Source organism: Mustela erminea, chromosome 3, assembly GCF_009829155.1.
Source record: "Mustela erminea isolate mMusErm1 chromosome 3, mMusErm1.Pri, whole genome shotgun sequence".
NCBI classification, from domain to species: Eukaryota; Metazoa; Chordata; class Mammalia; order Carnivora; family Mustelidae; genus Mustela; species Mustela erminea.
In genome coordinates this window covers 85,917,151-85,930,547 of record NC_045616.1, presented here as the reverse complement: position 1 = coordinate 85,930,547, position 13,397 = coordinate 85,917,151, and the positions used below count along the sequence as shown (strand labels likewise).

Sequence of the window (13,397 nt, the reverse complement as noted above, 5' to 3'; positions counted from 1 at the left end):
CAGTTCACTGAAGAGGCATCAGCAACAGTGATTCTACACTAGGCCCTCTTAGAAGCTCTTCCAAAGTATCCCCATTCTCCCAACTGTCCCACTACTTCCCATTTTTTAAAAAAAATTCTTGTTCCTCTTCAGTGAAAAAGAAAAAATGAAGCCACTAGTCAAATTACTTGCTAAGTGTTCTAGTATTCACTGGGGGTTCTTAGCTGGAGCCAAGCCAGAAAAGGCTTGGATAAGGACTATCTGGAATTATCTAGAAAAAAACTTCTGCCAACACTTGTGTAAGTTATCAGCAACTATACCCACGTACTCATCCTTTTCTTATATTTCAGTAGATCAGGTGGCCCTGAGGACCTTTTCCTTCAGCATATGCACATAACCAAGTTTCTACTATCTTAAAAACAACCCCAAACCCTTACCTGGTATTCTTAATTACTAACTTCTTTCAATCACTTTACCATGTTCTAAAAATACAACAATCTATTCTCTTTCACTTCCACAGCTCTTATATACTCTCCTGTCTCCAGTCAATGAAAAGACCACAATTACTTACTGAGATCACAGATGGAACTTAAACATAATCTACATACCTGATCTCATTTAACCCTGTTGGTGGTATCCTTGTATGTTTGTATTATTAGCCCCACTTGACAGAAAAGGAAACTAATACTTAAAGGTAAGCTACTCAAACCCCTACACTGCCAGTATGGGTTGGAAGCATGATTTAAATACTACGGGAGGCTCTGTCCTTACCTCTATGCTATACTGGAATTCTTGCTGAGGCTACAGACTTTCCTCATGCCAGATGGATACCTGTCCTGTCCTGATTTTACTGCTCTCCGGTCTTCATCTGACACTGCTGACTACTCCCACTTCTTAGGACTATGTCATACATTTTTCTTGTTGCTCCTTTCCAGCCTTTGAGTTCCCTGCCCTTCTCCCCCTTCTACTTGCCCCCCAAATATTAGTGACCTTCAAAACAAACTCATGGCTTTAGCTATGACTAATATGCTGTCTCTTAAATTCCTACCTCCAGTCAAACCTTACTCCTGATTTCTACGCCCAAATGCCTAATACACCCATCCTTCTGGAGGCGTCCCAGCGCACCTTAAACTCTATCCTACAAGTCATCATTTCTACTCACCACCCTGCCACCTCTCCTTCATGTCCAGTACCCACCACTCTTCCACAAAAAGACATTTTACTGCTGGCTGGATCTTCCTAGTTCAGTAAATGGTATCATTCTCTACAGAGTGATGTAAACTGAAGAAAACATTTCCTTCATTCCCTCAGCCAGTCACTAGATTCCATTATTTCTATCTCCTTAGTATCTTCTGCCTTCCAACTCATTCTCACTACTTTAGTTTCAGGCCCTGATTCCTTCTCGCCTAGTTTAAAGTGAGAACGTAACTCATCTCTCTGCCTGCAGTCTTCCCAGACCCTAGCAATCCAGCCTGTGTCCTTCCCCAAGTAGCCTTCCCCTGAATTACACAGGGTCTATCATTCATTTTCCTGATTAAAATCCTTTTAAGAAATTCCAAGGCCTTCAGGATAACACAGATACTTCTTAGCCTAAGCCTGTCAGAATTCTTGATAATCTAGCTTCTATCTATTTCTTGAAAGCTCTCCTGCCACTCCTCCCCCACGTATGGCCTTTACAGTGTGCCAACTGCACTGCCACTCCATGTGTCTGCGTCTTCATACGTGTTGATTCCTCTGCTGGAAACAAGCCAGCCCTTACCCTTCTCTTCACTCCTGACTCATCGTTCTTTCAACTCCTGGTGAGCAGTACCTCCTTTCGAATGACATGCTCCCTCCAGTACTGCCCACACGTGATTCAGATGCCCCTTTCCCAGGGCTCTTGTGCCTCTGCCTCTTTCCATAGGACCGGGACTGTGCTTTATTCAGCTTAGTGTCCCTCGCACATAAGAGGAACTTAATAATTTCTGAATCACTACATTACATCTCCTAGGCCATCCTCCTCTAAATAAATCTCATTCTCTCTATGAGTTCTGTTTTCTGTACTCTTTTATCAGCCAGCTGGAAAGAACCATATACTAACCACAGTCTGGTATCACTTCCTCAAATAAAAGTTACACGTCTCCTGTTCCCAAGAGAGAAGCTTGAGAAGAGAAACCACCTCACATTACTTTGATCTCCATAAAAAGACTTACCCACAGACAACATTTGGTAGTATTTGTTGTCCATGATCTAGGCCTATGCAGCAAAGAATAATGTAAAGGTTTACTGTTCTCACTCTATTCCCGATTTTACTTATGGGTATGTGTAATTGTTTCCTTTGGTGATCTCGGCCAAGTCACAATATCTAAACTTTAGTCTTCTCATTTGGAAAAATGGGGATGACAGCCACACTGTAAGATAGTGAGAGGGCTTCATGGAATACATACCCTTTCATCTCTGGAACACATGTCTCGTATGGGCCTAACAGAGACTGCAACATGGCAGAACCTCAAATATTTGTTGGGGAAAAGTTTAAATCTCTATTACTCAGCATAAAGGAGATCAACAGCCAAACAAACAGAAAATGAACATTCACCCTGATCATCAAGTAAGTACCACCTGTAACATCTTTGCAGAGAAGTTTCTGATCCGAATTTGAGAAGTGCAGGATTTATATTATTTATTCTAAGCCACAAAATTATCTTAGATTTAAGTGAAGTCAATCCAGTGTCTGCATTTAAAAGTAGTTCTTAAAGAAAGAAGGAAATGCACAGTGGCTAGACTATCCTGTGGAGCCAACGGAAACAGTAATGGCTTTGAAATAAAAAAAAAATCTGAGGTTCAAATCCCATGCCTGTTTCTCACTACACCTATGGAACTAGGCAAATTCCTAAAACTCTTAACTACTGTTAGCATCATAGGAATTCACCTAGTCCGCTGTTAGCGTCTAGTTTTATAGCAAAGAAACAAACCTGCAGTGCTACTGAGGAATTAAACAAGATACTGGGAAGTTCACACTCTAATGCCTGGCATGCATGAGGAACTCAACAAATCAAGAAACCCTGGATCTACCAAAATTAAGCTTTTAAAAGAACCCCTTCCTATTTCAAATAGTTGGGATCACAGAGAATACTCACAGAGATTCTGGGCAGTCTTTGAGTCCAACACCTTTAACTCTTTTACTTTTTTCTTTTGTACAGATTTCTTTTCTTCTCCACCTTCCTGATCCTTCTTGGCTAGTAAGGGAAAGATGAGAAAAGCAGGATTATGGACAAGCCACATTGTGGTCTTACTGAACCACTGTACCAGCCAGCCTGGAATACCTCCTCACTTCCTATTAACAATGGTTTCCCTATTGTATTCCTTCTCTTTAACTGGCTACCCTTCTATTGTTGAAACCCACATCTCATTCGCATTTCTTTAACTGTTATCAATACTGCTTTTCCACCTATATGCTATCATTTGCTTACAGATCCTTCTCTGAAGGACCAGATAATAAGTATTTCAGGTTTTGCAGACTACATGATCTATCTCAACTACTCAACACTGCCACTACAGCACGAAAGCAAAGATGATACATAAATGAATGGATGGTCAGCCTGAGGGGTGTAGTCTGCCAACCTAGTACTGGAGCCTTTCACCATGTAATCCTTTTGTAACTATTAAAATCCTGTTTTCTTGGACGCCAGGGTGACACATTCAGTTAAGTGTCTGCCTTCTGCTCAGGTCATGATCCCAGGACCGTGGGATCAAGTCCCACACTGAGCTCCTTGCTCAGCAGGGAGCCTGCTTTTCCCTCTGCCTGCCTCTCTCAATCTCTTTCTCTCTGACAAATAAATAAAGAAAATCTTTTTTTAAAAATCCTGTTTTCTTTCAAGCTCCATCTTGAATACGAGTTGTCTATAAAAATTTTTTTGTAATGATCTATTTATTATAGAGAGCAACTGAGTGTGCATGCGTGTGTGCGTGTGCAAGCAGGGTGAGGGGCAGAGGGAGAGACTGCAAGCAGACCCCCCCCTTGCACCTGATGTGAGACTAAGCCACCCAGGCACCCATACTGGTTGAATTTTAAACCCCACAAAAAATATTACCTGGTAAAAATAAATAAGAAATAAAGCAAACAAAAAAGAAAGTTAATGGCAAAAAGTGTCAACAACTAACAAAAAAACTTATCCTTTGGCCTGTCAGTGCAGACTTAAAGGAAAATGTTAAATACATGAAGATTACTTATATAAACACTTACTGAGTACCTGTTATGGAATATCTTTATGTGCCAGGTTATTCTGGGCACTGTGAATACAACAGTGAATGAAAGAGAGGAGCACCTGGGTGGCTCTGTCACTCGAGTGTCCAACTCTTGGTTTTGGCTCAGGTCAAAATCTCAGGACCCTGGGGTCAAGTCCTACATGACACCCCTGTGTCAGGCTCCAAGTTCAAGGCACAGTCTGCTTGTTCTTCTCCCTCTCCCTCAGCTCCTCCCCTTGCTCATGTTCTCTCTCCCTCAAATAAATAAAATCTTAAAACATACACACACACACACAACACAGTGCACAGAACAGAGAAAGATTCCTCCTGCCTTCATGGAACTCATATTCTAATCAAGAGAAAGGAGAATCAGTTAATACATAAAATACTGTATTAGCTAGTCATAGTTCTGTGAAAAGAAAATCAAGTAGGGAAGAAACAGAGAGACTTAATGGGCGATGGATTATACCTTTAGGGGGATGAGGGAAAGTCTTATGTCACTTTTGAGAAAAGACCTTTTAGAAAGCGAGAGCACAAGCTAAGTGAGTATCTTCAGGGCAAGGGGCATGCATTTCAGGAAAGGAAAGACCAATACAAAGGCCTGAGAAAGCATGCCCGGTGAGCTCAAAGAAAAGCAAAAAGCTAATTACACCTGCACAGAGTGAGGGGAGGTCAGGAAAAGTCAGAGAGGTACTAAAGACAGATTATGTAACAAAATGAAACTTATGGATGGCAGAATAAAAATGGAGAATTAAGATATCCAGACTGTATTATGAAAACTTAGAAAAAAGGGGAGGAGAAAAGTTGTAAGTAAAGCTCTCATTTTACACAGGCAAAACAGAAAGTTACGTATTCACTGCTGATGTTGAAAAAGAAAAAAAAACAGACTCCACTTTTTTGCTTGGCAGTAAAACAAAAATAAAGTACAAATACAAGAAAGAAAGGGATGAAAAGGTCATTTTTATGGAAGATGTAATTCCATATAGCAATTCACAACAACCAAAAGACCAATGAAGAACTACCAGAACTAGTAACTCAGGAGGGCTACAGAGAAAAGACAATCATCTGTGGAGAAGCCACTTTTAGAGCACAGGCTGGAGCGATGGGAGCCATGGAGTAAAGAAAGAGCCTATGGGCAACCTCCTGACTGAACACAGACAGGCCTATCAGGTGACCCACCTCAAAATACCAATGGGCTATTAACAACCAGACACAGTTACCGAAACAGGGAAAATTCCATGTCATTATACCTCCTCACCTTCCTTCTTTAAAAACATCCCGCACTCACTGCCTCAGAGTAGACAGCCTCTCCTCTGCAGTCCTGCCAGCAGCTCCCTAGCAGTACATTCAATAAACTCTTGCCTTTGTTCTGCCTCAGGTGAGTCCTTTCACTGCCTGCCCACTGGCTTCCACCCGATCCTTGCCCTACATTTGAGAAGCCCCTCCAATAGAGACAGACACCACAATATGGACTTCTCAGCTCCACCAAAATGGAGTAGCCTCATGTAGAGGAAATACAACTGTATTTAAAAACTGGGGAGGGTAAAGGGACTTAAAAAGAAAATAAAATCTCTATGCTTACTTGAACTGGTTGACCAGTATCATCAGGGCATCTGCGTGGCTCTATCAGTTAAGGGTCTGCCTTCAGCTCAGATTCTGATCCCAGGGTCCTGGGATCAAGCCCTGTGTCAGGTTACCACCTTCTGCCTCTCCCCAACTTGTGTGTGCTCTCTAATAAATAAAATCTTAAAAAGAAAAACCAAAAAAATCCCAATATATTTAAAGGACTGAAATCAGAGCATGTTCTCTAACCATAATGGAATCAAACAACAAATCAATAACCAAAAGAGAACAGGAAGATACCCAAACATTTGGAAATCAAAGAACCACTTCAAAATAATTTGTGACTCAAAGAGGAAGTCTCAGAATATTTTAAGATACACAGAACTGGATGAAAATCAAAGTACAATACATCAAAATATACGGGATGCAGCTATAGCAGTGCTGACTAACAGCACCAAGTTTACATTAGAAAATTAGAAAGACCTCAGGTCAGTAGTCCAATTTTCTATCTCAAGGAGCCAGAAAAAGAAGAGCAAAACAAACCCAAAGCAACCAGAAGGAAGGAAATAAAGAATTTATGAGCAGAAATCAATGAAAATGAAAATAGAGAAAATCCAATCACTCAAAAAGCTGCTTAAAAAAAAAAAAAATCAACAAAATAGACTCCACCAAAACATTGCTAGAACTAATTCATTAATTCAGTCACAGGATATAAAATCAACGTGCAGAAATTGATGCATTTCTATACACCAGTAACAAAGCAGCAAAAAAAAAAAATCAAGGAATCAGTCCCTTTTGCAATTGCTCCAAAAACAGAATACCTAGCAATAAACCTAACTAAAGAGGTAAAAGATCTATTCTGAAAATTACAGAACACTTAAAAAAGAAATTGAAGAGGACACAAAAAAGAAATTGAAGAGGACACAAAGAAATGGAAAAACATTCCATGATCACGGATCGGAGAAACAAACTGTTGAAATGTCTACCCAAAGCAATCTGCACATTTAAGGCAATCCCTATAAAAATACCAGCATTTTTCACAGAGCTAGAAAAATAATCCTAAAATTTGTATGGAAGTACAAAAGATCCCAAATAGCCAAAGCAATCCTGAAAAAGAAAAACAAAACTACAGGCATCACAATTCTGGATTTCAAGCTATACTGCAAGGCTGTAATCATCGAGACAAAAAGAGACAGAATAGAAAGCCCAGAAATGGACCTAAAACTATATGGTCAACTCATCTTTGATAAAGCAGGAAAGAATATCCAGTGGAAAAATGACAGTCTCTGTAACAAATGGTTTTGGGACAAAAAATCCCTGGGTCAGTCAGAGAACTTGTCGACCACAGAATCTGCTCCCTTTCCATGATGAGGAGTTTCTGTCCTGGGAAATGAAGGTGCAGGTAGGGACCACATTTCCTAGCCCATCTTGCATCTGGGAGGTGACCATATGATGTAAGAGCAGACTTACAAGTATACAGAGTATACTTACATGTATACTGATTCTAAGCCAGATTTTTTTTTCTTATAATACAGATTAAAATTTATTTCTTGCTTTAAAGGTTAATCTTATGTTATATGAGTTACATCTCAACACATACAAATACATAAAACAGACCAAAGATGGAAAACATAAAACTATTAACTTCTAGAGAAAACCATAAAAATCTTCCAACTTTGGGGTAGGCAAAGATTTTTAAAAACAAACCATGTGATGGGCAGAATGTTAAGTGCACATACCCTGTATAACCCTTCTCCTTGCTGTCCTTATAGAAGCAACTACCAGGTTGTGGAGAAGGCCATGTGGCAGGAAATAATAAGTAGCCTCTAGAAGCTGACAACAGCCCTTAGCTGATGATCAGCAAGAAAACAGTTATCTATGTCCTACAATTTTAAGGAACTGGATTCAGCCAAATAGCACATAAGCCTGGAAGAGGACAATGAGTTCCAGAAAGCAAGGAAATCCAGCCAAAACCTTTAGGTTGGTGTGACGCTCAACATGGATTCCAGACCCACAGAAACTACAGAATAATAAATCTATGCTGTTTTAATTTTGTGGGAATTTGTTACAAAGCAATAGAAAACAATACAAAACATAAAAGAAAAAAAATTGATGAAGCAGACTTCATCAAAATTAAAAACTTCTGAGGTGCGTGGGTGGCTCAGGCGTTAAGCATCTGCCTTTGGCTCAGGTCATGATCCCACGGTCTGGGGATTGAGCCCCCAGTCAGGTTGCCTGCTCAGCAGGGAGCCTGCTTCTCCCTCTCTAATTCTCCTGGTTTGTGTTCCATCTTTCACTGTGTGTATCTCTGTCAAATAAATAAATAAAATCTTAAAAAATGAATAAAAATAAAAAACTTCTGTACTTTCAAAGGTACCATTAAGGAACAAAATGGTAAGTCTTGGAAAAAATACTTAAAAAACACAGATCTTAATATAGGACTAGTATCTACAACATATAAAAAAAATTCTCATTATTTAATCCTAAGAAAACAACACATTTTTAGAAATGGGTAAAAGATTTGGACAGATACTTCACCAAGGAAGTTATACAGGTTTCAGTAAGCAAAGGAAAAGATGCAGACCATCATTAAGTTATAGGAATATGTACTAGTAATTAATTTAATTAGAAATCAAAACTACAGGGGCACCTGGGTGGCTCAGTGTTAAGCATCTGCCTTTGCCTCAGGTCACAATCCCAGGATCCTGGGATTGAGCCCTGCATCAGGCTCCCTGCTCAGCAGGAAGCCTGCTTCTCCCTCTCCCACTCCCCCTGCTTATGTTCCCTCTCTTGCTTTGTCTCTGTCAAACAAATAAAGAAATAAAATCTTAAAAAAAAAAAAAAGGAAGGAAAGAAAGAAATTAAAACTACAATGCCTAAGGGGGTGCCTGGCAGGCCCACTTGGTAAAGCATGCAACTCTTGATCTCAGGATTGTTCAGTTTGAGCCTCACACTGGATGTAGAGATTACTTAAAAAACCCAAATGCTACAATGCCTAACCCACAAAATTCACTAAAAAACCAAAACTGATCCAACTAAGTGCTGGTAAGGATGCAAAGCTTCTGCTGGTGGAAATGGGAAAAAAAAAAAATGGTACTGCCACTTTGGAAAACAGTTTGGCAGTTTCTTATACAGTTAGACATACATGAGTTAACATACGACCTAACGATCCCGTTCCTAGAAATTTTTCCGAGAAAAATGAAAACATACATCCAAACAAAATATTGCATGTAAATGTTTCTACTGGCTTTACTCTTAACTGCCCCAAACTGGATTCAACCCAAATGTCCATCAACCAGGAAATGGATATAATGGACTATTACTCAGCACTGGAGAGGAGTATCTCTGTATACAACAACATGGACAAATCTCAGATACATTATGCTGGGTGAAAGAATCTAGGTTTAAAAGGTTACTTAAAGTTTGATTCCATTTATTATGACTATTCTGGAAAAGATAAAACTGCGGACAGAAATCACATCAGTGGCTGCTAGGGCCTGGCAGTGAATGGACAAATGGGCAGGAGGGAACTTTTTGGAATGATGAAAATATTCTTGAGTGTGGTGGTTACATGGCTATATATATTTGTCAAAATTCATAGAACTGTACACATACAAAGAATAAATTTTACTATATGCATCTTGTACCTCAACAAACCTGTCTATCTGAACAAATAACATCTTCAAGGCCAATAAAAATAGAGTAGTATAAGGCTGTAATAATTGTAACAAAGTGACAACATTTGAGGTGAATAAAGAATGAGAAATAGAAACACATAGTATATGCCCAAGTAGAAACTCAAATCATCCCTGAAAAAAGGATGGTCTATGATACACTTTTTTCTTAAGTGACTGGAAGTAGATACTTGAGGCTCTGTGCGCCATACAGTTTGTATTTCAATTACTTAACTCTGCTAGTATAATATGGAAGAAGACAAAGATAATGTCATCAAATGAGCATAGCTATGTTCCAACAACTTTATTAACAAAAATGGGTCGAGGATAGCTTGCTGACATCTGGTCTAACCAATAGTGCTGGAACAACCAGCTCTCCCCTTTGAAGGGAAATAGATCCTAATTTCATGCTGCTCCCAAAAATAAATTTGAGACATATTAAACAGTAAATGTTAAAAATAGAAGAATACAATTTTGAATTAACAAAGTTCTAAGAATAACAAAATCAAGATGCTATAAAGACTGGTTTCATTAAATAATATTTTCATTTCTCAATGTGGTGAAAATTACCATGTAAAATATGAAAAGAAATGAAAACTTCCATTTCCAATAACGATGCCAAGTCTCCCATGAAAATCATCTAAAAATGCCGATATAGTGTTTAAAAAACCACCTTGAAAACATGGAAGAAGTGATAAGATGGTGATGAACTGCTCCGGAAAGGTAACCACAGCACCGGCACACTGTTCCCATACGTGTTTGATGGTTTTCTGTGGCAAGGGTGGAGAAGATCAAGCTTCAGTTTCTGGCTATGTGGAGAGTGTCATATGAGGCTCTCTCCTCAGGAGCTGGGAACCCAAAAGGCTAGATCCTGTGTAAAGTTCAACAAGTTCACAGGTGAAAGCCCTAGAAAGCCTGAACGTTAGGAACATGGTGAATAAATGCAGAGAGAAAAATACTAGAAGTAATGAAAACAAACAGACAAACAAACACCATACACACACAACACATAAAATGGAGGGCTAAATGTGATATTCACCGGCACTGAACATGAAAGCAGAAAGTGCCAAAAGAAAGGGTACCCAGGTGCCACAGTCAGTTAAGTGGCTATGTTCAGCTCAAGTCATTATCTAAGGGTCCTGGGATCAAGCCCATCATCCAGCAAGCCTGCTTCTCCTTCTTCCTCTGCCCCCACCCCATATGCTCTCACTCTCTCTCTCAAATAAATAAATAAAATCTTTTTAAAAAAAGGTATTAAAAAAGAAAATTAAAAATGGAATACTTGAAGGAAAAATAGCTGTGAATTTTCCAAAAGTGATAAAGGATATCAACACAAAGAATCAAGAAGCTCAGAGAATCCCCAAGAATAATACAAGAACCACATCATGGCACACCATCACCATAAAACTGCTAAAAATCAGAGTAAAATTCTCCGAGTAGCAGTGGGTAGAACATAATTACCTCCAAGGAACTACAGTAACACTGACACTGAAGTTGTGTTAAGAAAAAAGGGAAAACAAAAATATCTTTCAAGAACATAGGTGAAACAAAGATATATCCACACAAAACAGTGCTTATTACCAGTATATGGGAACTAATAAAATAAATATTAAGGGGAATAATTATTCAGGCAGAAGATGAAAAATTATCACAAAAGGAAATACAGAAATATACATTGGATGAAGAACACTAGAAAAGTGTTTTTAAGTTAATACTGACATTAGAAAATAATAGTAAAAATGCTTATGTGATCTAAAACATGCAGAACTAAAATACATGACATCAGTGGGTCAAAAAGGTACACTGTAAATAGAGCTAAAATTATGTAAGTTCCAGCATTGTCTGGAAGGTGGTAAGAGTTATAATTTGTATTAGATTGTAGTAGATCAAGGATGCATGTGTAATTTCTAAGGTATCTATAAAAAATGAAAAAATGTATAACTAAAAATAAAGTTCTAGGGGCACCTGGGGGGCTCAGTGGATTAAGCCTCTGCCTTCAGCTCAGGTCATGATCTCAGGGTCGTGGGATCAAGCCCTGCATTGGGCTCTCTGCTCGGCAGATGACTGTTTCCCCCTCTCTCTCAGCCTGCCTCTTTGCCTACTTGTGATCTCTTTCTCTCTGTCAAATAAATAAATAAAATCTTTAAAAAATATAAAGTTCTAAATGAATTTGTGAGAAGATTAAGAACAGAAAAAGACAAAGTGGAAAAAAATTAAATCAAAGAGCAATATGGTATATATGAATTCAAATGAATTAAATACTTTGCAACAAAAGACTAAGATCATCAGACTGGATTTACAAAACATACACACTATATATGTGCTGCTTACAAGGGACACGCTTTGAATAAAGACACGAATGTTAAGGGTAAATAATGGAAAGGGTATACTGAACAAAAGAAAGCTGTTGTAGTTATATTAATATCAAATAAAAAATTCTTCTCTAATAATGCTACTGGTTTGAACACACATTTAATCATCATAAAAGGTCAATCTGCAAGGAAGACAATTCTAAATCTAAATACATCTAATAATTTAGTTTCAAAATATATAAAGTAAGAACTGACTAAACCAAAAGAAGGGCAATTCTACAACCACCATGGAAGAATTAATACCTTTTGTACAGAAACTAAAACAAGCCAACAAAAAGTTGCAAAGTATATAGAAAATGCGAACACACCTCACAAACTTGACCTAATTACTATATTAGAACAATGCATCCAACAATGAAAAACTATACTTTTTTTCATATACACACACAGTACATGTACCAAATTCACCCACCACATGCTGCACCAAAAAGTCTCAACAAATTTCGAAGGGTAAAAATCATTCAAAGTATGTTCTTTGACCACAACTTGGAAATCAGTAAAAAAGGTTAACTAGAAAATCCCCAACTATTTCATATCAAATAAATAACCAAATAACTCTGAAGTTAGGTAAGAAATCACAATAGAAATTAGAAAATATTTTGAACAGAATGAAATCAGCATATAACAGAATAGATGGAATGAACAGAAAGGGCAAAATAAGATGGCAGATTGAAACTCAAGTATTTCAGTAATTATGTTAAATGTAAATGGATTATATGCGCTCGTTAAAACCAGTATTGTCAATTGGAGTGAAAAAGACAGAAAATGGTCCAAGTATATGCTATTCTATGAAGGAAACATCTAGAATTAAGACTACAGGGAGGATGAAAAGTATAAAGTTACACTAGGCAAATTCTAACTAAAAGCTTAGGGCACCTTCGTGGCTCACGCAGTTAAGCATCTGCCTTTGGCTTGGGCTGTGATTTCCAGGTCCGGGGTGGAGCCCCGTGTTGGGTTCCCCACTCAGCAGGGAGTCTGCTTCTCTCTTTCCCCCTGCCCTGCCTCCCAGCTCATACACTCTCTCTCAAATAAATAAATAAAATCTTAAAAAAAAAGTTGATGAAATTCCGTCAATTTTAACAAAACAGTCTTTTAGGCAACAAAAATCATATAGAACATAAATAAGGACACATCACAATGATAAAAGTTTTAGTTTATCAGCAAAATAAAAAACTTAGTTTATCAGCAAAATATAAGAATTTTGAATTTCTATGTACCCAGTAACATTATACATTTATATATTAAAATACATAAAGCCCAAAAATGAATAATCTGAAACTAATCAAGAGGACACATTAGACAAACTGAGGGACATTCTACAAGCTCACAGGTATGTACTCTTCAATAATGTCAAGGTTGACACAAAAAATGTGTCATTGTTGGATGGAACAATTGATGGCTGCAACAATTAATCCTGTTAGAACACCCATACCACCCAAAGCAATCTACAGAGTCAATGCAATTTCAATCAAAATACTAACAGTAGGGGTGCCAGGGTGGCTCAGCTGTTAAGCGTCTACCTTTGGCTCAGGTCATGATCCTGGGATCCTGGGACTGAGTCCCACATCAGGCTCCCTGCTCCGTG

The 13,397-nt window shown here is 38.3% G+C and overlaps 1 protein-coding gene across 7 annotated transcripts in view; it reads right to left on the bottom strand.

Moving 5' to 3' along the window:
• Positions 1-13,397, bottom strand: part of DIAPH1 (diaphanous related formin 1) — a 93,354-nt gene that overhangs the window by 14,023 nt on the left and 65,934 nt on the right. For all 7 annotated transcript variants that reach the window (XM_032336375.1, XM_032336370.1, XM_032336369.1 and 4 more), the window contains one exon: positions 3,096-3,194. In XM_032336375.1, the coding sequence (XP_032192266.1) occupies positions 3,096-3,194 (99 nt within the window). The remainder of the gene's footprint in view (positions 1-3,095; positions 3,195-13,397) is intronic.